Source organism: Microcaecilia unicolor, chromosome 14, assembly GCF_901765095.1.
Source record: "Microcaecilia unicolor chromosome 14, aMicUni1.1, whole genome shotgun sequence".
Taxonomy (NCBI): domain Eukaryota; kingdom Metazoa; phylum Chordata; class Amphibia; order Gymnophiona; family Siphonopidae; genus Microcaecilia; species Microcaecilia unicolor.
This window is the reverse complement of record NC_044044.1, coordinates 7,957,007-7,983,759: the sequence shown is the minus strand read 5'-3', so window position 1 is coordinate 7,983,759 and position 26,753 is coordinate 7,957,007. Positions and strand designations below refer to the sequence as shown.

General features: G+C 42.9%; 1 protein-coding gene across 1 annotated transcript in view; it reads right to left on the bottom strand.

Moving 5' to 3' along the window:
• LOC115458255 (vomeronasal type-2 receptor 26-like) overlaps positions 1-25,880 on the bottom strand; it is a 38,985-nt gene extending 13,105 nt beyond the window's left edge. The window contains exons 1-4 of the mRNA XM_030188117.1: positions 25,557-25,880; positions 20,762-21,577; positions 3,201-3,428; positions 206-329 (exon numbers count right to left, since the gene is read on the bottom strand). Coding sequence (XP_030043977.1) covers positions 206-329; positions 3,201-3,428; positions 20,762-21,577; positions 25,557-25,880 — 1,492 coding nt within the window. The remainder of the gene's footprint in view (positions 1-205; positions 330-3,200; positions 3,429-20,761; positions 21,578-25,556) is intronic.
• Positions 25,881-26,753: the final 873 nt, after the last annotated feature.

Below are 26,753 nucleotides of genomic sequence, written 5' to 3'. Positions count from 1 at the left end.
CACTTAACCCTCCATTGCCCCATGTAAGCCACATTGAGCCTGCCATGAGTGGGAAAGCACAGGGTACAAATGTAACAAAAATAAAATTGATAACTCAATTCAGGATATCTCCTGCATGTGAGCATGTGTACCTCTATTTATATACATTAATTTGATCAGGGTAGATATCCCATGTTTATGAAATGATATGGTGTATTTTATTTACCCAATGTGTTGGAGAATTCTCCATCAGAGCAAGGGACACAGTCAAAGCAGCAACCCATCTTCCCAGGTGGAAGAATTTTTCTGTATCCAGGAACACAGCTTTCAGAGCACACAGAGCGGGGAGTCTGAGGAAAAGAAGAATGAGAGAAATATTGTTATATTCCATATTCAGTAGATGACTTTCTGTGATTTTTTGCTTCTAGATCTTATCTACTGACTGTAAAATCATCATATTTTCCCCTTTTTTAAAAGGAAAGAAAAAAACATACCCAGGCTACCACACAACCACAATCATTTCTGTGCAAAAGATACTTTATACACTGTAGTGACAACTCTATAACTGGGTGCCACATATTAGGTAGCCCAATGGTGCATGCTGAGTACCAACTCTATAATGGCATCTGGTTGCCAAGATGATAGTATAGAATACTAACCGAAACCAACATTTTTTTTACCAACATTACTACTACTACTACTATTTAGCATTTCTATAGCGCTACAAGGCGTACACAGCGCTGCACAAACATAGAAGAAAGACAGTCCCTGCTCAAAGAGCTTACAATCTAATAGACAAAAAATAAATAAAGTAAGCAAATCAAATCAATTAATGTGAACGGGAAGGAAGAGAGGAGGGTAGGTGGAGGCGAGTGGTTACAAGTGGTTACGAGTCAAAAGCAATGTTAAAGAGGTGGGCTTTCAGTCTAGATTTAAAGGTGGCCAAGGATGGGGCAAGACGTAGGGGCTCAGGAAGTTTATACCAGGCGTAGGGTGCAGCGAGACAGAAGGCGCGAAGTCTGGAGTTGGCAGTAGTGGAGAAGGGAACAGATAAGAAGGATTTATCCATGGAGCGGAGTGCACGGGAAGGGGTGTAGGAAAGGACGAGTGTGGAGAGATACTGGGGAGCAGCAGAGTGAATACATTTATAGGTTAGTAGAAGAAGTTTGAACAGGATGCGAAAACGGATAGGGAGCCAGTGAAGGGTCTTGAGGAGAGGGGTAGTATGAGTAAAGCGACCCTGGCGGAAGATGAGACGGGCAGCAGAGTTTTGAACCGACTGGAGAGGGGAGAGGTGACTAAGTGGGAGGCCAGCAAGAAGCAGATTGCAGTAGTCTAAACGAGAGGTGACAAGCCATTCACATGGTATAACTGATGTTATGTAAATAGAGCAGATGTTTTATTTAACTTACTTTATTCCATAAATTATGCACAAAGGGGTCCTTTTACAGAAGGGTGATAGGGGTAGTGCCGGTTTGGCTCACGGTGATTTCAGTTCCTGCCATGTGCCAATTCTGGTACTAGAAAATATTTTTTAATATTCTAGTTCCAGGGCGATACCTAGCAGTAATCAAGCAGTGCACGCACAATTACTGAGAGCTACCGCTAGAGCTCCTACCGCCTTCTAAATATAATAGAATGACAGAATTGGGGCACCATTGGGGTACCTAAATAGGAGGCGGTATGGTATCCCCCAGGAAATGTGAAATTATAACAAAATAGTAGGGGGATCTACAATGAAAAGCATGAAAATTTCTCAATTGCTAAGAGGAAAAGGCCTCGAGAAGCCCCCAGCTAAAACATTGCTGTTAGGGGCTGGACTTCTTCATCATCGGCACAAAACCTCTACATCTATCTTTTTGTAGATAACACGCGGACCATAGACCCTGAAGCAGGTCCACAAAACGGTGGCCACCGTTGGTCGTGGCCGATGTGTTAGAAGAATCCGCACGATACAGCACCGGATAAAGATAAGTACAATCCGGTGTCTTTCAATTTCTAAGTTTAAAGTGAGAGAAAAAGAAAAAAGAAAATAAAAAAATAAAGAAGAAAGAATGACATCAAGATAGATGTAGAGGTTTTGGGCCGATGATGAAGTCCAGCCCCTAACAGCAATGTTTTAGCTGGGGGCTTCTCAAGGCCTTTTCCTCTTAACAATTGAGAAATTTTCATGCTTTTCATTGTAGATCCCCCTACTATTTTGTTATAGTTTCATATTTTAGAAGAGGGTGATCGCCTCCAGTTGAGATCTATAGCTTGTTATCCCCCAGGAAATGGCCATGCAGCACAACCATTTCCTTCCTTAAAACAAAAGAACAAAACCTTTTATTGGCAAAGGTAAAAGGGGGTTTCAGCATGGAATACACTGGGAGAGGTTAGAATAATGGGACATCAGACTAAGGCTTGGATAGTCTCTAGAAGGAGGCTAGAATGCTGGAATATCAGAATGAGGCTTGGATAGTCTCTGAAAGGAGGCTTGGAAACAGAGAAATAGGCAAAAGGGGTATCAATGCAAGAGGGATGCAGTGCCAGGAATGTGGTCTAGAGAAGCCATGGAAGCTGAGACCCAGTGGGAAAGGCGAGTTGGGACGCAGGGGCTCTTCCATGGCCATGCCACATATAAATGTTCCCAGGTGCACATCTCATTCTACAGTTCACTGTCCCCACCGCTCCACTACTCTAGCAACCTTCATGCTGTTCTAAAGGACCTGGCTGTAACATCTGAGGCTGTCATAGAGGCTGGTGAGTACTATTTGTATTCACATTTTGGGGGGCAATGGGAGGGGGTCAGTGACCACTGGGGCAGCAGGGGGTCATCACTTATTCTCTCCAGTGGTTGTCTGGTCATGTATGGCACCTTTTTGTGCCTTATTCATTCTAAAACCAGGTCTTGACCAAACTAGATTTTTGCCCTGGACCTTTTTTTTTTTTTTTTTTAATTTTTTTTTCATTGTGATGAAAAAATGTCCATGTGTTAGGTATGCCCTAATCCTGCCTTCAAAATATCCCCAACACATCTCCTTGTGATTTGGATACATTGAAGATGAGTTGCATAGATAAACGCTTGGAAATCCACTTTTGAAAATATTGATTTGGATGTTTTCGTGAGAAAAACGTCAAAATTTTGCTTTATGATGCTTCTTAAATATTTTTCTGTGTTGAAAATGATCCCCATCGTTTATTCCAAAAAAGAAAAAAAAAATCAATAGATATTGCCATGCCTGATTAAAGTGTGGATTCCATAAGATGGCACTTTGGTTGACAATGAGCTGCTTGCCCCCAGGAGCTGATTGATTGAAGCTTCCAACTTTGATGCTACCTATGGATCCGTCAGGGAGCAGGATCCAGTTTACAATGTCAAAGTAAGCTGGAACATTCCCTTTGTCATCAAAGAAAACCTCATGTCCATCATGAATTTTGAAGTGAACTTCCTTAATGTATTGGTTGAGCTACAAATGGAAAGAAATGGTAGAAAATGGTTATATAAGGTTGAAACTTGACAATTGGTATTAATACTCATTAGAATCAAACTTTTGCCAAATTAAGAAAATACTTAATGTGCCTGTATGTAACTCATACTGAATTACCACAAAAAAGTAGGGATAGGGAGATATAACATTTTTATTTTACATCATTTCTAGTGTCATTCATAGAATATTCAATTTGTTTCATGTTTTCTGGGCATTTTGGGGTCCTTTTACTAAGGTGACTGAAAAATGACCTGGAGTAGTGTAGTCGCAGGTTTTTCAGTGCACCTGTCAAAGAATGCCATTTTTAAAATTTTTGCCGAAAGTGGATGTGCGGCAAAATGAAAATTTTGCGTGTCCGTCAGACCTTAATGCCAGCCATTGATCTAGTAGTAAAGTCTCATGCGGTAACTAGGTGGTAATGACCTACATGCGTCAAATACCACTTGGCCAGTGTCCAATAAGAGCGTCCGAAAATAAAAATTATTTTTCGGAAGCACGTATTGGGCACGTGCCAAAAATGAAATTACTGCAAGAGCCACGCGGTAGCTGGATGATAACTCCATTTTGGTGCACGTTGGGCACGTGTAGACGTTTACACGGCTTAGTAAAAGGGCCCCTTTTTATAATACTACAGGAGCTATATCAACAAGAGTGTGTGTAGTTTTGTAAAAAGGGCACACATCTTTTGAAAGATTGCATACTTTTCTTGAGGAGCACACATTCTTCCTAAAGACTGTGCAGTATTTGCAAAGAGGATGCACTACTTCAGAAAGAGCATACACTCTTTTCCAAATAGTACACATATGTGCATACTCTTTGATAATAAGGAGCACTGTTTGCAAAGAATAGGTCCTTTTTACAAAGCGGCGGTAAGCCCAATGCAAGCTTACTGCTTACTAAAAAGGAACTACTGCCGGGCTACCACAGCAGCTTGGTGGTAGTTCCCACCCCCAGCGTGCTATCATATCCGGCGCTACAAAAATGTATTTAGTTTTGTAATGCCGGTGTGTACTCGGTAGTAATCGGGCAGTTTTGCATCCTGCCCAGTTACCATTGGTTAGCACGGGATCCTGTATCTCCAACTCAATGGGTGGCAGTAAGGGCTGCCCATCCTCCAAATTGGCCATGTGGCAAGTGCTTCTTTCTTTAAAAAAAGAAAGACCTACCTTTTACCCACTGTGGTAAAAGGGGGCCTTGGCGTGCGTCAAAAACACAGACTACCCCCTTTTGCCGCAGCTTGGTAAAAGGGGCCCAATATGTACTATTATTATCAAAGGGAAAAAATCCCAGAAACATCTTTTTCCTTTTTTTTTTTATTTGCTAATTTGTGTTTGTTAACAATATTCAATGACATAGGATATGTCATTGACATTTCTTATGTTCTAAACAACAGCCAATCCCTTCTAAAAGATATAGGTTACATCCTAAATAAGGGTCTGTTTGCTAAGGTGCACTAGCGCTTTTAGCACATGCTAAAATTAGCTCACACTAAATGCTAGAGGCACCCATATATTCTTATGGGCATCTCTAGCGTTAGCACGCCTATAGAGCGGTTTAGTAAACAGGGTCCTAAATATTTGACAAAGAGGGGCATTTTCCAAAGGGACATCCAAGTTGCGATTTGGACGTCCTTGCAAAACGGCGAAATCCAGTGGCAGGGAAACCCGTAATTTCGAAACAAGACGGACACCCATCTTTCATTTTGAAAATACCGTCAGGGATGTCCAAATCCTTAAATTTGGACATTCCGATTTGGACGTCCCTAGACATGGACGATTCTGACTTTCGGCGATTTTCGAAACCAAAGACATCCATGTCAAAAATGACCAAATGCAAGCCATTTGGTCATGGGAGGAACCAGCATTTGTAGTGCACTGGTCCCCCTGACATGCCAGGACAGCAATCAGGCACCCTAGGGGGCACTGCAGTGGACTTCATAAATTGCTCCTAGGTACATAGCTCTTTACTATTAGGACTGGGTAGTGAGCCCTTGTGCCACGAGTGAGCACGGTGGATGAAGAGCAGCGCCGCACTCGGTCAGGCAGCCGGACAACCCCTAGCTTCATCTGGGAAGCTACCACCGTTCCCCAGGAGTTGAGCCCCCAGGTGCAGGTGGCCACCAGGACTTCGGGATCCGGATGGGGTTGGGCAGCCACTGACCTGGCTAGTGATAAGAACAGGCGTAACTTGGCGGGTAGGCAGGTACAGTCCAGAGATCAAGGCAGGCAGCACTACAGTGGGTAATCAGGTATGGGCCAAGGGTCCAGGCAGGCAGCAACACAGCGGGTAATCAGGTCCGGTCCAAAGGTCAAGGCAGGCGTCGATACAGCAGGTAGTCAGGTTTGGTCCAAAGATCAAGGCAGGCAGCAAAACAGCGGGTAATCAGGTCCGGTCCAAAGGTCAAGGCAGGCAGTGAAACGGCGGGTAGTCAGGTTTGGTCCAAAGGTCAAAGCAGGTAAAGCTAGGGTTACCATATGGCTTCAGAAAAAGGAGGTCACATTGATCCAGTCCGGGATTTGCTTCCATTGAAAGCAATGGAAGTAAACCCAGACTGGCTCAATCTGTCCTCCTTTTTCTGGAGCCATATGGTAACCCTAGGTAAAGCAGACGAGTAGTAGGGAAGCACACGAAACAAGCACCAAACCTCTAACAAGACAGAAGCCAGAGCAAAGATGGTGTCACAGGCCAGCTCTTAAATAGGCCTCCAATCAGAGGATCCTGGTCTCAGCTGAGAGGTGAGACATCTCATAGGGCACGCGCAAAAGACATTCAAGATGGCTGCCCCCTGATGAACTACCTAAGATGGCTGCTCCTCAAATGATCCTTCCAAGATGGCTGCCCCTCAGATGATCTTCCCAAAATGGTTGCTGCTCAGATGATCCTGCCAATATGGCCGTTGCCAGAAGAACAAGGTAGGATGCAACATTTACCTTGTGTGCTGTCCTCCCCAAACTCCCCCAAACCCCACTACCCCCAACTGTACACCACTACCATACAGGGCTGCCGGGGCTGGGCCCGGGACAAGGCCACCCCCGGGCCTTCTCCCACCTGAGGTCGCCGCCCACCTGAAGTCGGCGGGCCCACCTCCACCCGCTACCGGGCACGGAACTAACCTTAAGCCTCCTTCTTTCACTTTGCGCAAACAGCAGCAGGGCAGACCTCTCCAGTGGTAATTATGGATACACAAAAATACATTGAAGAGGGACACAGACAGCTCTCAGACAACAAATACTACAGGAAACTAACTGAGGACCCCACACAGGATTATACAAAGCAGCTAAAAGATCTTATCAGAACATTTCCTACACAAGCACAGTCACATCTGAAGAAACTCATACCAAACCAGCCTTCTGTGGGCACATTCTACATGTTACCCAAAATCCACAAACCTGGAAACCCGGGCAGACCAATCATATCAGGTATTGGCACGCTCATGGAGGAAATATCTGGACTCATAGAGGGAATTCTGAAACTTCTCATGCACAAAACTAACAGCTTCATACAAGACACCACAGACTTTCTGAATAAATTGAAAAATATCAAACAATTACCACCAAACACCCTTCTGGTCACGATGGATGTAGAATCACTATACAGCAACATTCCACATGCGGATGGCATAGCTGCATGTGGAAGACTCCTAAAAAAATCCATACTGGACCATCAATACTCACCAGAAACTATTACAAAATTAATCAAATTCATTTTAACTCACAACTACTTCCACTTTAACAATGATATCTATCTACAAATAATGGGCACTGCAATGGGCACCAGGACAGCACCCCAATATGCCAACCTTTTTATGGCTGAGCTGGAAGAGACATTCTGAATACATACCAGACCAAACCTCTAAAATACTACCGGTACATCGTTGACATTTTTATGATTTGGACGGAGGGGGAAGAAACTGAAACAATTTTACTATTCCTTCAATACATACCATCCTACAATCAGATTCAAAATTGACTACTCCCCAGAAAAAGTCAATTTTTTGGACACCACAGTCTTAATCAGTGATGGCTGTATACAAACATCTATATACAAGAAACCCACAGACAGATGCAGCTACCATCCTTCACATACAAAAAGATCCATCATTTACAGCCAAGCCACAAGATACCACCGTATCTGCTCGGACCCAGAGGATAGAGACAGACACCTTGAAACCCTGACTGCATCCTTCAAACAGAAAGGCTACAACCCCAAAATAATCTCCAAGAATATTGCCTCCTCCCTCCAAACACCCAGGGAAAATCTGCTACAGTACAAAGAAAAAAAAGCCACAGACAGAATCTCCTTGTAGTGACATACAACCCAGAGCTGGAGAAACTGAGGAAAACCACTACTTCAGGAAGATGAATTACTGAAAGATATATTCCCATCCCCACCAGTGCTGGCCTTCCGACAGCCACCAATTTAAAACACAAGCTGATCAGAAGTAAACTTCCAACACAGACGGAAAAAAGAAAAGGGCACGTTTCCGTGTAACGCAGCCAGCTGCAAACTATGCCAAAACATTTCACAAGACCCCACAGTCATTCACAAAGGAAAAATATTCAACATAAAGGACTATTTTACATGCTCATCTTCCAATGTGGTATATATCATTCAGTGTAAAAAATGTAACGAAGGATGCTATATTGGAGAAACAGGCCAGATGCTTAAGACAAGATTCAATCTGCACAGACATCACATGAAAATAGCCGGTGCCAGTCAGGCCCCCATCCCTGTGGGCCAACACTTCACAAGACCAGAACACTGCACCAGTGATTTCACAGTAAGAATACTGAAAGGTAATTTTAAACAATACAGGAACGTAAGACCTTTGAAATAAGAATGATTGAATATTTTGGACACCCAACAAACAGGACTTAATAAGGATCTGGGTTTTCTAACTCATTATAAAACATAAAGCTGTATTTCTCTGTTTATTTCTCTGTTTATTACCTACTAACACCCATTCTGTTAGAATATCAATGAAATGCTTTGATGTCCCCATGCATACCCCCACCCTCCCACTCTGTCAGACTGTCAAAGTAATGCTTTGATGTTTCTCTCATATATACTATCTGCTACCACATTTGCTTATTTCCGATCTGAGGAAGAAGGGCAACCTTCGAAAGCTAATCAAGAAATGTATTAAGTTATGTCCAATAAAAAAGGTATCATTTTATTTTATTTTCCATGTTTTATTTTGTTTGATTTCTATTGATAATTTATCTTTAAAATCAAGCAAGGATCCAGAAGGATGGAGGGTGGACAATGTAATGCCGATTTTTTTTTTTTTTTTAAAGATTCCAGAGGAAAACTGGGAAATTATAGACTGGTGAACCTGATGTCGGTGCCGGGCAAAATGGTAGAGACTATTGTAAAGAACAAAATTGCAGAGCATAATAAGCATAGATTAATGAGGAAAAGTCAATATGAATTTAGTGAAGGGAAATCTTCAGGATTATTTTCGAAAGAGAAGGACACCCATCTTTGACACAAAAGGATGTAAAAAGAATTGAAGCGGTGCAAAGAAAAGCTACAAGAATGGTATGGGATTTGCGTTGCAAGACGTATGAGGAGAGACTTGCTGACCTAAACATGTATACTCTGGAGGAAAGGAGAAACAGGGGTGAAATGATACAGACGTTCAAATATTAATCCGCAAACAAATCTTTTCTGGAGCTGTGAAGGCAGTAGATTGAGAGGACATGAAATGAGATTGAAGGGGGGCAGACTCAAGAAAAATGTCAGGAAGTATTTTTTCACGGAGAGAGTAGTGGATGCTTGGAATGCCCTCCCGCGGGAGGTGGTAGAGGAGAAAACGATAACGGAATTCAAACATGCGTGGGATAAACATAAAGGAATCCTGTTCAGAAGGAATGGATCCTCAGGAGCTTAGCCAAGATTGGGTGCTAGAGCCGGTGGTGGGAGGCGGGGCTGGTGGTTGGGAGGCGGGGATAGTGCTGGGCAGACTTATACGGTCTGTGCCCTGAAGAGGACAGGTACAAATCAAAGTAGGGTATACACAAAAAGTAGCATATACGAGTTGGTCTTGTTGGGCAGACTGGATGGACCGTGCGGGTCTTTTTCTGCTGTCATCTACTATGTTACTATGTAAATCGGAAGATGGGCGTCCTTCTCACAAGGTTGCCCAAATCGGCATAATCGAATGCCAATTTTGGGCGTCCCCAACTACTTTCCTTTGGGGGGATGACCAAAGTTCACGGGGACATGTCAGAAGCGTAGCGAAGGCGGAACTTGGGCGTGCCTAACACATGGGTGTCCTCAACAACACAATGGAAAAAAAATTGCATCCCTGACGAGCATTTGGACGACTTTACCTGGTCCAGTTTTTCTTATGACCAAGGCACAAAAAGGTGCCCGAACTGACCAGATGACCACCAGAGGGAATTGGGGATGACCTCCCCTTACTCCCCCAGTGGTCACTAACCCCCTCCCATCCTCAAAAAAGAACTTTACAAATATTTTGTGCTAGCCTCTATGCCAGCCTCAATGTCTTACTCCGGTCCATCGCAGCAGTATGCATGTCCCTGGAGCAATTTTAGTGGGCACAGTGCACTTCAGGCAGGTGGACCCAGGCCCACCCCCCCCCCTACCTGTTACACTTATGGTAGTAAACGTGAGCCCTCCAAAACCCACCAGAAACCCACTGTACCCACATCTAGGTGCCCCCCTTCACCTGCAAGGGCTATGGTAGTGGTGTACAGTTGTGGGTAGTGGGTTTTGGGGGGGGGGGCTCAGCACACAAGGTAAGGGAGCTATGTACTTGGGAGCAATTTATGAAGTCCACTGCAGTGCCCCCTAGGGTGCCCGGTTGGTGTCCTGGCATGTCAGGGGAACCAGTGCAGTATGAATGCTGGCTCCTCCCACAACCAAAGGGCTTGCATTTGGTCATTTCTGAGATGGGCGTCCTTAGTTTCCATTATCGCCAAAAATCAAAAAACGATCAAGTCTAAGGACGCCCATCTCTAGGGATGACCTAAATGTCAGATTTGGGCGTCCCCGACCGTATTATCGAAGCAAAAGATGGATGCTCATCTTGTTTCGATAATACAAGTTTCCCCGCCCCTAACTTGGGTGTCCCTTTCGATCATGCCCCTCCTTGCCTCATCAGTCTATTACATTTCTTGATGAGGTGAACAAACATGTGGATAAAAGTGAGCCAACTGATATTTTGTATCTGGATTTTCAAAAGGCTTTTGACAAAGTACCTCATGAAAGACTCCAGAGGAAATTGGAGAGTAATGGCATAGGAGGTAGTGTTCTATTGTGGATATTTTGTATCTGGATTTTCAAAAGGTGTTTGACAAAGTACCTCGAGAAAGGTTCCAGAAGACAAGTCAAGACCCAAAGTCAAGGGATAAGAGGTAGTGGGTTAAAACTGGTTAAAAGATAGAAAACCGAAAGTAGGGGTTATATGCTCAGTATTCTCAATGGAGAAGGGTAGATAGTGGGGTTCCCCATGGGTCTGTGCTGGGATTGCTGCTTTTTAATATATTTATAAATGATCTAGAGATGGAAGTAACTAATGAGGTAATTAAATTTGCTGACGACACAAACACAACGTTATTGAATCGCAAGAGGATTGAGAACAATTACAAGAGGACCTTACGAGACTGGGAGACTGGACGACTGGGCATCTAAATGGAAAATAACTTTTAATGTGAGCAAGTGCAAAGTGATGCATGTGGGAAAGAGGAACCCAAACTATAGCTACGTAATGCAAGGTTCCACATTAGGAATCACCGACCAAGAAAGGGATCTCGGCGTTGTTGTTGATGATACAATGAAATCCTCTGCTCAGTGTGCTGCGGCAGCTAAGAAAGCAAATAGAATGTTAGTTATTATTAGGAAAGGAATGGAAAACAGAAGTGGGTACATTATAATACCTTTTTATCAGTCCATGGTGCAACAATATTGTGTTCAGTTCTAGTCACCGCATCTCATAAAAGATATAGTGGAATTAGAAAAGGTACGGAGAAGGGCGACAAAAATGTTAAAGGGATGGGACGACTTCTCTATGAGGAAATACTAAAGCGGCTAGGGCTTTTTAGCCTGGAGAAAAGACGGCTGAGGGGAGATATTGTAGAGGTCTATAAAATAAATTGTGGAATGGAACTGGTAGATGTGAATCACTTGATTACACTATCCAAAATACTTGGACTAGGGGGCATGCAATGAAGCTACAAAGTAGTACATTTAAAACGAATAGGAAAAAATATTTCTTCACTCAACGTGTACTTAAACTCGAATTCATTGCCAGAGAATGTAGTAAAAGCATTTACCTTAGCGGGGTTTAAAAATAGTGTGGATAGCTTCCTAAAGGAAAAGTCCTTAGACCATTAATAAAATGGACTTGGGGAAAATCCACTGCTTATTTCTAGAATAAGCAGCATAAATCTCCACTACCCAAGCTGCAAAGGACTCAAATACAAATCAACCTAAGCATCCAGCTTCCCCTATATAAGCACACAACTATGGAATGCATTACCAAACGCCGTGAAAACAACATATGACCACCTAAACTTCCGGAAACTACTAAAAACTTACCTGTTCAAAAAGACATACCATAACGATCCAACTTAAATGCCTCAACTCCATAACGCAACAAAACCTGGACATAAATTAACTCTTCCTCCTTATGATTCCTCAATCTGTCTGTCACACATGAACTTTACCATAACCTCACTCTGTATTTGTTCATACCGATATTGGCGATCGCCTCTATGGTACTATGTAAGCCACATTGAGCCTGCAAATAGGTGGGAAAATGTTGGATACAAATGTAACAAATAAATAAAATCTATTGTACTGTTTTGGGATCTTGCCAGGTACCTGGATTAGTCACTGTTGGAAATAGGATGCTGGGCTTGATGGACCTTCGGTCTGTCCCAGTATGGCAATACTTATGTATTTTTATGTAGGCCAAATTTTAATTTCAGCCCTTCTAAGCAGCTAGAAAAACAGGCATGGAAAAAACAATAGCCACCACCGTTATTTCTTTGATCATTGTTGTTTAGGTAGTATGGCAAACCCATACAGTTCACAAAAGTCACTCAGTATACAGTCTTTCCCGTCCACCTATTTACTTTCAGAGCCTGGCACCACTGCTGCTCTTTTTCCCCCTTTCAATAAAGTTTATTTCTTGTCAGCTGTTCAGGAACAGTCCACAGATGGTGTATCTCCCAATCCACAGGTCTTGGATTTGCAAGTTCAATCTTCTACTGATAAAGATGTATTTAAAGATCTTTCAGCGCTTTTGGAAAATTCTTTTTCAGAAACTACTAAGCATGGAACTTTGCTTGTTGCATTTGTTTTTGGACAAGGCTTAAATTTAGTTACATAAGTACATAAGTAATGCCACACTGGGAAAAGACCAAGGGTCCATCGAGCCCAGCATCCTGTCCACGACAGCGGCCAATCCAGGCCAAGGGCACCTGGCAAGCTTCCCAAACGTACAAACATTCTATACATGTTATTCCTGGAATTTTGGAGTTTTCCAAGTCCATTTAGTAGTGGTTTATGGACTTGTTCTTTAGGAAATCGTCTAACCCCTTTTTAAACTCTGCCAAGCTAATCACCTTCACCACGTTCTCCAGCAACGAATTCCAGAGTTTAATTATACATTGGGTGAAGAAACATTTTCTTTGATTTGTTTTTTTTAAGTTATTTATTTAAATTTTCAAATTTACATCAAGGAGATACACTTGATATAGAAAGCAATTTCTTCAATAGAGCAAAAGAAAAAATTAACATTTCAATATTACATGAAATCTTAAAGATGCTCAAGTCCACATTAGACTAGATCCAAGAAATCAAATATAGAGGTTTCAATATAAACAATTCAAATTATATGATAAGTTAGGAGTGCAGTGAATTAAATTTTATTGTGCTCTTTCCGTTTGCTTTGAGGCTATGAAAGCTGATAGTTGAGGAGGTTCCAGGAAAATGTATTTAGTTGTATTGTATCTCACAATACACTTGCATGGGAATCTTAGATAGAATGAGCCGCCAAGTGCAAGGACTGCTGACTTCAGCAACAAAAATTGTTTTCTCTTAGTCTGAGTCTGTCTGCATACATCTGGAAACATTAATATCTTTTTTCCTAGGAAAAGCTTTTCTTTATGTTTAAAGAACAACCGGAAGAGCTAGTTTTTATCAGGTAATAATGCAACTGTGGCCACCAAAGTAGCCACAGTTGCTTGCTCTGAATCCGAAGATTCTAGGAAGTCTGTAAGATTCATTTGGCTCCTTTCCTGTTGCTCAATCGTTGTTCGTTGATGAAGGTAGTATACTTGCGTGAGTGGTGGCAATCGATCAACAGGAATCTCTAAATTTTCCTTTAAATATCTTTTTAGCATTTCAAGTGGTGACACCATTTTTAATTTAGGAAAATTAATAAATCTTAAATTTAGCACTCTCATATAATTGTCATGTATTTCAGAACGATATCTCAAGTTTGTAACATCTTTGACTATAGTATCTTGTACAGTCTCTAAATGAGTTATCTTGTTTTCCACCTTCTCAACACATTTTTCCATTGATTCTACTTTAGCTTCTTTTTCAGTCATTCTTTGTTCCAAAGCTATAGTTTTTAAAGACTGCTTATTAGATTGTAATAGGAAAAAGCTATGGGACTGAGAAATCAAGTCCCATAGTGAGTCTAATGTTACCTCGGTCGATTTTCTCAAGTACTCCGGGAGCTCACCCGTTTGAAAATCTTGGTTTTCTCTCTGTTCAGAGCCTCTCTCCTCTGCAATTGATCCACCAGGGCTGCGTGTTCCGTGGAACTCCACAGATTCCACCACTCTCGTCCTTCCGACAGATCTCCAAACACTCCTCCAGCGTCAGCGCCCCTGGCAAGTTGAGTCATGGAGCCCGTCGCCTCTACAGAAGGAGAGCTGGTCCACTGGGGCTGCGGAGGCGGAGCACGAACGTTGGAGCTCAAGCTGACTTCAAGTCCGGTGTGGGTAGACATTCCCTCCGCTCCATCTGCCCCTCACCAAGGAACCGCCCACCGACGCCAGTCTCTCGCTGCTGTGAAGGTCCCAAAAAGTGGTCCATCGGACCTAAAGGTAAAGTGGTAGGCGTCTGGGGAGTTCTTGCAGATGCTTTACCAAGTCGTTTTGGCATATTAGCTAAAGGTTGCTCTAGGACTTTCAGCGTCCTAACTAGTTACTGCCATCTTGGATCTATCTCTCCGATTTGTTTTAAATTTACTACACTGTAGTTTCATCGCATGCCCCCTAGTCCTAGTATTTTTGGAAAGCGTGAACAGACGCTTCACATCCACCTGTTCCACTCCACTCATTATTTTATATACCTCTATCATGTCTCCCCTAGCCTCCTTAGTCTTTCTTCATAGGGAAGTCATCCCATCCCCGCTATCATTTTAGTCGCCTTTTGCTGCACCTTTTCCAATTCCACTATATCTTTCTTGAGATGGGCGACCAGAATTGAACACAATACTCAAGGTGCGGTCACACCATGGAGCGATATAACGGCATTATAACATCCTCACACCTGTTTCCATACCTTTCCTAATAATACCCAATATTCTATTCGCTTTCCGAGCCGCAGCAGCACACTGAGCAGAAGGTTTCAGTGTATTATCGACGACGACACCCAGATCCCTTTCTTGGTCCGTAACTCCTAACGCGGAACCTTGCATGACGTAGCTATAATTCGGGTTCTTTTTTCCCACATGCAACACCTTGCACTTGCTCACATTAAACGTCATCTGCCATTTAGCTGCCCAGTCTCCCAGTCTCGTAAGGTCCTTCTGTAATTTTTCACAATCCTGTCGTGAGTTAGCGACTTTGAATAACTTTGTGTCATCAGCAAATTTAATTACCTCGCTAGTTACTCCCATCTCTAAATCATTTATAAATATATTAAAAAGCAGCAGTCCTAGCACTGACCCCTGATGAACCCCACTAACTACCCTTCTCCATTGTGAATACTGCTCATTTAACCCCACTCTCTGTTTCCTATCCTTCAACCAGTTTTTAATCCACAATAGGACTTTTCCTCCTATCCCATGACCCTCCAATTTCCTCTGTAGCCTTTCATGAGGTACCTTGTCAAAAGCCTTTTGAAAATCCAGATACACAATATCAACCGGAATTCTGGTGTTCTTATTATCAAGCCGGTAGTGGGAGGCGGGGCTGGAGGTTGGGAGGCGGGGATAGTGCGGGGCAGACTTATATGGTCTGTGCCAGAGCCAGTGGTGGGAGGCGGGACTGGAGGTTGGGAGGCAGGGATAGCGCTGGGCAGACTTATACGGTCTGTGCCAGAGCCGGTGGTTGGGAGTCAGGGCTGGTGGTTGGGAGGCGGGGATAGTGCTGGGCAGACTTATACAGTCTGTGCCCTGAAGAGCACAGGTACAAATCAAAGTAGGGTATACACAAAAGTAGCACACATGAGTTGTCTTGTTGGGCAGACTGGATGGACCGTGCAGGTCTTTTTCTGCCGTCATCTACTATGTTACTATGTTATTGTCAAGGAATATGGTTATACCCAGATGTGAGTAAAACTACACAAGAAAGATGAGAGGAATTCCTAGTGATGAGAGATGAAATTAAAACGTTGGGAACTTCTTTTTTACTAGCATACCCGCAAAGGTGTGTGGTAAAATACTTGGATTTGAGATTAGTATTTTTTGCCACAGAACATATTTGATCTGGGAAATTATAGACCGGTGAGTCTGACGTTGGTACCGGGCAAAATGGTAGAGGCTATTATTAAGAATAAAATTACAGAGCACATACAAAAACATGGGCTGATGAGACAAAGTCAGCACGGATTTAGTGAAGGGAAGTCTTGCCTCACCAATCTACTGCATTTTTTTGAGGGGGTGAACAAGCATGTGGACAATGGGGAGCCGGTGGATATTGTGTATCTGGATTTTCAAAAGGCATTTGACAAAGTGCATCATGAAAGACTCCAGAGGAAACTGGAGAGTCATGGGATCAGAGGTAGGGTATTACTATGGATTAACAACTGGTTGAAAGATAGGAAGCAGAGAGTAAGACTGAATGGTCAGTATTCTCAGTGGAGAAGGGTAGTTAGTGGGGTCCCTCAGGGGTCTGTGCTGGGACCGCTGCTTTTTAACATATTTATAAATGACCTAGAGATGGGAGTAACTAGTGAGGTAATTAAATTCGCAGATGACACAAAATTATTCCGGGTTGTCAAGTCGTAGGAGGAATATTAAAGATTACAGGAGGACCTCGCGAGACTGGGAGATTGGGCGGGCAAGTGGCAGATGAAGTTCAATGGAGGATTGGGCGTGCAAGTGGCAGATGAAGTTCAATGTTGACAAGTGCAAAGTGATGCATGTGGGTAAAAGGAACCCGAATTACAGCTATGTCATGCAAGGTTCCGCGTTAGGAGTCACAGACCTAGAAAGGGATCTGGGAGTCATCGTTGATAAGACGTTAAAAACTTCTGCTCAGTGTGCTGTGGCAGTTAAGAAAGCGCACAGAATGTTGAGTATTATTAGGAAAGGGATAGAAAACAAACACAAAGGCGTTATAATGCCATTGTTTCGCTCTATGGTGCGACCACTTCTCGAATATTGTGTCCAATTCTGGTCGCCGCATCTCAAAAAAATATATAAAGGAATTAGAGAAGGTGCAGAGAAGGGCGACGAAAATGATAAGGGAAATGGAACGACTTCCCTATGAGGAAAGGCTGAGAAGATTGGGGCTCCACCTTGGAGAAAAGGCGGCTGAGGGGTGATATGATAGAAGTCTACAAGATAATGAGCGGAGTAGAGCGGACAGATGTGAAGCATTTGTTTACACTTTCAAACAACAACAAAACCAGGGGACACAAGATGAAGCTAGAATATGGTAGATTTAAAACAAATAGGAGAAAGTTTTTTCTTTACTCAGCGTGTAGTTAGACTCTGAAACCCGTTGCCAGAAAATGTAGTGACAGCATCTGGCCTTAAGGAATTTAAAGGGTGTTTGGCAGATTCCTGAGGGGAAAAGTCCATTGAACATTATTAAGAATTAAGTTCTTTTTTTTGGGGGGGGGGGGGGCGGTTTGCTGGGTTCTTGAAGCCTGGATTGGCCACTGTTGGAGACAGGATGCTGGGCTTCATGGACCCTTGGTCTTTTCCCTGTATGGCGGTGCTTATGCTTATGTACTTATGTACTTATTATGATGTAAAGAAGGTATCCAGTGGTACAGTATCCAGCTTATAATTGAAAAAGAAAAACGCCTATATTGCGACCCAAATCGGGAGATAGACATTTATCTCACAAAAACGAATAAAGCGGTATAATCGAAAGCCGAATTTGGACGTTTTCAACTGCACTCCGTCGCGGATGCGGACAAAGGTGATGGGGGCGTGTCAAAGGCGTGGTGAAGGCGGAACTGGGGCGTGGTTATCGGCCGATCAGAGATAGGCGCCTTTCGCCGATAATGATTGACCTGACTCTGTCTTCCTTAACTATTCACAATGTAACCCATAATCGTATTGTAACAAACTGTATTTCCATCATTTAGCAATGTATTGTAAGCCACACTGAGCCCGCAAATAGGTGGGAAAATGTGGGATACAAATGCAATTAAATAAATAAAAAAAATAAATAATGGAAAATAAATATGCGTTTTTAGCGAGAATTTAGGGCACTTTTCCTGGACCCTGTTTTTCCACGAATAGGGCCCCAAAAAGTGCCCTAAATGACCAGATGACCACTGGAGGGAGTCGGGGATGACCTCCCCTGACTCCCCCAGTGGTCACAAACCCCCTCCCACCACAAAAATATGCCGTTTCACAACTTTTTATGTTCACCCTCAAATGTCATACCCACCTCCCTGGCAGCAGTATGCAGGTCACTGGAGCAGTTATTAGGGGGTGCAGTGGACGTCAGGCAGGTAGACCCAGGCCCATCCCCCCCCCACCTGTTACACTTGTGCTGGTAAATGGGAGCCCTCCACACCGCCCCCCAAACCCACTGTACCCACATGTAGGTGCCCCCCTTCACCCCTTAGGGCTATAGTAATGGTGTAGACTTGTGGGTGGTGGGTTTTGAGGGGGATTTGGGGGGCTCAACACCCAAGGGAAGGGTGCTATGCACCTGGGAGCTCTTTTACCTTTTTATTTGTTTCTGTAAAAGTGCCCCCTAGGGTGCCCGGTTGGTGTCCTGGCATGTGAGGGGGACCAGTGCACTATGAATCCTGGCCCCTCCCACGAACAAATGCCTTGGATTTATTCGTTTTTGAGCTGGGCGCTTTCATTTTCCATTATCGCTGAAAAACAAAAACGCCCAGCTCACAAATTGTCGAATAAAACATGGACGTCTATTTTTTCCCAAAATACGGTTCGGTCCACCCCTTCACGGACCCGTTCTCGGAGATAAACGCCCATGGAGATAGACGTTTTCGTTCGATTATGCCCCTCCACATCTTCAAAATTAGCTTTATGTATAAGCTGTTTGATTATTTTGGCTAAGCCTTTTCTGCAATTCTATTTTGTTTTATTTTAGGCCTCCTTATCTATGGGTCCCCGCCCCCCTCCATTTGGGGGGGGGGGGGGATAAGGAAGGGTTTTATACCTCTCAATTTGTAAAGGAGATAGATGATGGTTAATGTTTTTGTCTTTTTCAATGAGTAAATTGTTTTCCTGTGTTTCCTCTTGTTAATTTTTCCTTGTTTTCTTGTTCAAGTGTTTTGAACTTCTAATAATGTTTGAAATATATAAATAAATAATAATTTTATAAGGCAAAAATACAATTTCAACAGCACCTAGAAGAAGCAGCCACTGGGGCTGTTGGGAAACCCAGCTTAACTTCTGACGATGTACCAACAAACTGTGTCATGCTGCCCTGTTTCAGCTGGGGCATTTTCTCTGCTGTTGTAGTTCAGCTAGTTACCACTCTCCCTCTCCCAGCTGATGCAGCACAGATAGGTCAGAGGGCTTCCCTTCTCTCATTATGGCTCCTGGAAACTACCTCCTTTTACCAAGTGGTGGTATGCCCAATACGGGCTTACCGCTCACTATACAGGAAGTACCACTGGACTACAGCAGCAGTGCAGCAGTACTTCCCACCCCTACCGTGCCGTCACTTCTGGCGCTACAAAAATATATTTATTTTTGTAGTGATGGAGTGTACCCAGCGGTAATTGGGCAGCTGGTTACTACCGGATTAACTTGGGAGCCCTTTATGCCACCTCAATGGGTGGTGGTAAATGCTGTCCCCTGAAATGGCTGTGTAGCTAGTACTTTACTTCATCCCACCATTTCCTGTAGGAAAGTGAGACTTTCCTTTTACCAGCTGAGGTAAAAGGGGGCCTTGGCACATGTGTAAAACACGCGCCGATGCCAGCGCCGGCCCCCTTTTCCCGTAGCTTGGTAGAAGGGGCCCCTAGTGACTCCTCCCTAGGACTTCAGTTTAGCAGGATGGTTGGCAGCCTAGTTGCCCCTCTTCCCAACTGTCAGAAACATATTTTCCTGGTTTTCCCATGAGCATTCTCATGCGACTTTACTAGGTGAGGATTTTTATTCTTAACCTTTGGAAATTCCCTCCTGGGAACAAGCAAACATGTCTAGGAAGAATTCTCTCCCTCCATCCCAGCCTGCTTTCAGACCCAGTCTATTATTAGGTGCAAATTAAAAGCCCTATTTACTAAGCTACACTGTAGATGTGTAACATTTTAGCGCATGCTAAAAATCAGCGTGCACTAATGCTAGAGACACCCATATATTTCTATGGGTGTCTCTAGCATTAGCTTATGCTAAAAAGTTAGTGCACCTACAGTGCAGCTTAGTAAACAGGACCCTAAAACTTTTTAGCTATATTCAGCTACTCCCCAAAGGACATATTTCTCCTTTAACTGTTATGGGCTTGCCATATTTCCCAGGGATTTCCTACAATCCAGGTGTGGCATTGCTGACACTCCAAAGGTGTCACACTATCTATAAATCTATATCTACATTTTTTAGCTATAAGAATGAGAATTAAAATGCAATACCCTTTTGGTGTAATCTGAATAATTTACTACTCCATCTAGAAATAATTCCTTCCTTACTTTTCTTCTAATTTACCCCAACTTCATATGGTTTGAGAGGAGGAATATAATTGGGTTTCGTACGGTTTTATTTTACTCAAGCTAGTTCAGTTCTTCAATCTGAATCTTGAACATCTACTATATTACAATGTTCCTTATTTGCTAAATTTTATCCTCAAAGTGATGAAACTGGGAATATAAGTCTTACTAAAGCAGACCTAAGAAATATTACAGTACAGAATAATATTTACTCAAACACAATTGGAAATATTTACTTGCCATGGCTGGAATTCCAATTTTATATCTCCCACAGTTTGACTCTTGGCTGTGTACATGTTGTGCAAAGCGTGAGCCAGGACATAGACAGAGGTGTAGAGACTATAAGTTAAATGAAAATTATCCACATCAAACTGAATATGTGCGAGGTTAGACAGCATCTCCTGCCCTGTGCATTTGGATAAATTGGACAATGGATCACAATTGAATGCATGCTTCCATAGAAGCTGCAGGAAAGAGGGTTCTGGGAATGTGGATGGGTGGATATTGTACAGGAAATCTTTGAAACCTGGGATCTCTCCTTTAGCAATGGTAAATGCTAGAGAGCCATTGAATGTGATGCAAGCTGCAATCGTGCCTGGGATATTTATCTTTGCAAGGGAAGAGGTGGCAGTGGCAGCAGAGATGATCCACACTTTGTTGACAATTTTACGCCACTCTGCATATATGCAAAATTCCACTGCCAAGTGACTGGTAGTGCTGTAGAGAATAACCACATTGGCTGATGAGTTGTAGACCATGTTAATAATCTGTGTAAGTCTGGTGCTCTCTTGCCAAGAAATGTCACGGACATTGGGTATCGCTTCTATGAAAGCTACACAGTTGCCACTCCTGATAATCTCCCTTTTCAGTTCTTCACAGCCTCTCCGGTCACTCTCATTATTTGAGGTGAGAATCCCCACCCAGTTCCATCTAAAGAAGTTCAGGAGCTGAATCATACCCTGATACTGAGAATGATCATTCGGGACCGTGCGATAAAGGAATGGGAACTCCATACGGTTATTGAAGAGCAGATCCATTGCTCCATAACTGATCTGTGATTAAAATAAAGCAGAAACAAAGGAGCTGTTGATCTTTTATTTGTTTTAGCTCTTGATGCTACTGTTTGGGTGCTACACACAATTTTTCAACTGAAGCAGACAGCCATGTTATTGAAGTCATCACTCAGCTAAGAAGATGCCTTCAAAAGTAGAAAACAAGACTTTTGTTTTGCTTCAATTTGTGAAAGATCACTGAGAAGCTAACAAGTGGGAAAAATCAAGAAACTGCATTGAACAATTTTTATAAAGTTATAGTCTCAAAGGCAACTCGTAAATGTAGTAGGGTAGTCCAATAAAAAGTGAACTATCAAATCAAGTATACTATTCATTTCCTAGACAATACTGCAGCTATTTCTCTCTCTCTCTCTCTCTCTATCAACTATCTATCTATCTAATAAGGCTAAAATAAGGAGTTGTCCTGCCATCCATGAAATAAAGAGTCATATTAGCAAAAGCATTCCTTCTTCTGCTGAAACTTCTTGGATGGGAAGACTGGATATTCCAGATGGTCTTTATCTGCTGTCATGATCTTATGTCTCATTTTAGGCACCTTCCTCTTTGGTGGTCTTATAATAGCTCTGTCAGGATTTAAAATGGTTCTAAACCAAGGTGATAAGTTAGCGCAACTCTCACAATCTCAGCAAAATATCAACCAGCAAAAAATACCAGCATTAATAAAGGCCTGCAAGACAAGGACAGGACAAAGTAGACAAAAGTACAGCAAACCATAGAGGTTAAAAACTGAGACAGGCTCTTCCTGTACCTGTGGATATCTATAAATTCCTGTAAGTTTGGATATTGCATCTGATGTCGCTGAAGAGAGACTTCCAATGACACCAGCCAACTGACCATGCTGGTGACAACTGTATCCAGGAATAGGATTCTCTTTCCCTGATAAGATAATCGAAGCTGCACACAGTGAAATAATTGCCTCGGTGCATGAGTCAGTTATTTGGAATCCCAAGGTAATGTTGGGCAATATGTTCGGATTGTGGTTGATCTCCTCAATGGCATAGTAAAAGATCAAGAGATGCCGATAGTAACGTAATTGATAGCTGTAAGCATAATTTTCATATGTTTAATATATATTCAAGTGTTTGATAATTTTGTAATTCAATTAGGGGGTCTTTTACTTAGGTGCACAGGCATTTTTAGCGTGTGTTAAAAATAGGTAGGTGCTAAACGCTAAAGACTCCCATAGGAATACATTGGTATCTTTACATTTAACACGCACCTATCTTTAATGCATGCTAAAAAGGTCAGTGTGCCTAAGTAAAAGTCCCTCTTAGATATTCAAATGCATCATAATCATTACCTACTGTGCCATTTCTTATCTTATATAATGAAATCCCATAGCCTGAAGAAGTAATTTTATTTTAAATAAAGTGTTTCAGTGTGTAAAGTTGAAGAGGTAACTCTATAAGAAGCCAGCTGAAGCTAGGCTGCATGTACTCACATATGTGAACAGAATAGTGAAAATAATTCGGCTGCATGCTATTTTGTAAGTCTATTCATAGTTTCAATACAGCATTTTTCCTTTACCAGAAGATTTATATCTATATGTATGTACTAAATTGTCTGGATTGTAAGCCACATTGATCCTGACCTCTGTCTGGGATAATGTGGGATACAAATGTCATTATAAATAAATACATAGTTTGCAGGTGGCCATTCATATGGATGAAGTCTGCACAGAGTGTGGGCAGGGTGCACGTGTTCTTAACTAATGGAATATTGTAACTCATTTGAGTATCTCCTGCATTAAGCTCTAGGGCTGGCATAAGTGCTTGTGTCAGAACACATATACATCTATATACTAGCACTTTATACGTAGAAAGTAGGCACCTACTTTCCTTTATAGAGGAAGCTCCACATAGGATCCCTTTTGCTATCTAAGGGGTCCTTTTACTAAACTGTGATAAGGGCCCTGAGCTAACAGTGGGAGTTGTTTTTACTGTGCACTGTGGCCCCTTTTACTGCAGTGGGTAAAAAGGCTGCAAAAAAACGTGCCTATGCGATAAGATTGCTCTTACTGTGTGGTCATGCGGGGGAGGGGGGAAGAGCACTTTCTGCCACCCATTGCGGTGCTGTACGATTACCTTTGGGTAGCGTTGAGCTAACAAATTGGGTCTGATTTTTCCCTAGTGTGGGACATGGCATGCTCTATGGCTGGAACTACCACCCGTGCCTGCGTCGGGCCAGCGGTTGCTCCAAATTGGTGCACGGTAAACCCGCTTAGCAACAGGGGCCCTAAATGAAGGCATCCATTATATAATTGTTCTGATGGAGTGAATTTATAATAATGCAGGAAGTTAAAATACGTTAAAAGGCATCTATATGTTCAGTCTATTTTCCTTTCTAAAGTACTGGTATAAGTGATCAAAATCACACTTGAACTTAACATGTTGACATTTACACCAGCTCTATATCTATGAAAATGTATAAAGGTCACAAGTATTCTTGTACTGTTTATTTAAGGTTTTCTCTGTCAATTATGCTAGTATTTCATAAAGGCAACCAGGAACCTACTTGTCTCTATAAAATTAGCTCGAAAGAGGAGCATTTTGGCTGCCTTAATCTAAGCTCTTATAAAATGAACCTCTTTGGTAAGGGTCCTCAAATCCAGTCCTCAGGGTTCACAACCCAGCTTAGTCTTCAGGATTTCCATACTGAATATAGTGATGTGGTAGCCATGCTAGTCCACTTTTAAAGGTAATAAATAGAAATAAAACAAAGAGAAAAGAAAAGAAAATAAGATGATACCATTTTTTATTAGTTACCTTCAAAAGCAAATCAAAAAATGTATTGTTAGTCCAATGAAAAAGGTATCATCTTGTTTTATTTTCTCTGTTTTGTTTTATTTCTATTTATAACACTCTGAATAGGAAATAGATCTCATACATATTAATTGTGGAAATCCTGAAAACCAGGCTTGGTTGTGAACCTAGAGGACTGGATTTGAGAACCCCTACTATAGAGGCTAATTTTATAAGGAAGAGCCTAGATTAAGGCAGCCAAAATGCACCTCTTTTGAGCTTATTTGTGATGTGATCTATGATGCGACTTGGCTGTCATCGCCCGCCAACTCCCAATTACTGGTTCAAAGTGGATAACAAAAGTTAAGACAGAATGAAGAGGACAGTTTAACAATAGCATTTTTGAAATAGATAAGTCTTACAATTCTTATGAAAACTCAATTAAGTTGATGTTGTTCTAAGAGAAACAGTCAAGGAACACCAGAATTAACAACCTGGCAAGAAAAAGAGGGTTCTAGTGTTAAAAAAAAAAATTAACTCCAAATAGCAATAGAAAATAAAGAAGAAGAAGAGTCTTTCCTGATCTAGAGAATGAAGGAGACGATGGAAACACAAACAAATAACCAGGACAAGAACTATCAAATATCCTATAAATTAAACAGGCTAACTTAAAATTAGGTACTTGCTTGTCTTTATAAAATACTAGCATGACCGTGATAATGCCTTGAATCTCTAGCCAACCAAGGGCGGGGCGGTGGGGGTGGTCTGCTCTGAGAGCAGGCAGTAAGTGGGTACATGCAGCATTTGCACAACTGTTGGCTCTCCCAGTTCCCTGCACCCTCTGATGTTACTTCCTATTCTGGGGAAGGGGGACCAGCACAGCCGCGCAAAAGCTGTATACACCCCTAGGTAGTGAGAATGATACACTTCGGTGGGAAGGTGAGTTTCTTAATCTGGTCAGCAACCTCCTCAACCTCTCCAAAACGTTTATCCCCCTAGCAAGGGGCATCCACCAACCTCTGCCGAACGGATTGTTCCAAATCATAAACCAGCAGCCGTGAGAGTCTGCGCAATGCTATACTTTGGACTGAGATCCTGGATGCCACAACAAAAGTGCCCAAGAACTTTCGACACAAATGCTGCTGCTTGACCAACTGGCGAAAAGGCTCGGCTTACTCCAGAGGGAGCAACTCGACCAATTCTGACAGCTGTCTCACTGAGTTTTGCAAGAAAATGTTGATGACGAGCTGGTATGACTGTATTCGGGAGATCAGCATTGAGGCCTGGTACATCTTCCTCTCAAAAGAATTCAGAGTAGTTTCTCTGCCTGGGGGATCTGAGGCATAGTCCTTAGTACTCCTGGCCTTTTTGAGAGTGGATTCCACCATCAAAGAATGGTGAGGCAACTGAGGCCTTATCAACCCAGGCTCACTGTGGATCTTATACTGGGTGTCAGTCTTATTGGGCACAACAGAGACTGACAGAAAGGGACGGCTAGTTCCTGATGAGGACTTCCTTGAATACCTCATGGAGAGGAGCATCACAGCCTCCTTAGGAGGATATGTGTAGTCCAGGACCTCAAGCATCTTGGCCTTGGGCTCATCCTGCACTTCCAAAGAAAATGGAATGGCCATTTCTTTGACGGAAGATGGGAAAGAAAGCCTCTCAGGTGGTGGTGAGGGCTCATAGAGGATCCAGTAAGACTCATCTAGGATCCTCCTCAGAGTCCCATGAGTGCTCCTTCTCAGTGTCGGACAGAATCTCCCCATGGGATGTCCGAGACCGAATCTTCCTTGATGCCGAGGAGCCATGTCCTCAATAGTGGCATCGAGAAGCCAGCTCCTTCCTCGACTCTGGTGAAGTTTGCTCCATCAACGTCGAAAGGTACCAGCTTGGATGGCAGTCAACACCAGGAACTGGATGTGGCACCGGCATCAAAAATGGCACCACAGTTTGAGGGCCAGGCAGAGCTGCAGTGGAAGGTATGGCAGTCGCAAAAACCCCTGATACCAATGCACATCACTGCATAAGGCCATCCAGCAGCTCAGGGAGAAAGGTCCGGATGCGCTCATCGAGGGCTGACACTGGGAAAAAGTTGGGATGCCAGCTGGGGCGCAGGCTGCAGAACCACTGGGGCTGATAAGGGAGCAGGATCCCAGCTGCTTGGAGACAATCGCATCAGCACCTCCTGTATGGAGGGAAAGCGGTCCTCCTGGCACCAACATTTCTTGGGTGCTGAGTACTTCGGTGCTCCGGAGCTCCCAGCACCATGTATCGAGGGTGACCTATGTCTGTGCTTCTTGGCCTTTGCCTAAAAGTACATCACAGTAACATAACATAGTAAATGATGGCAGATAAAGACCTGTACGGTCCATCCAGGCTCCTCGGTGCCGACGAGGAAAACGTCGAATCCT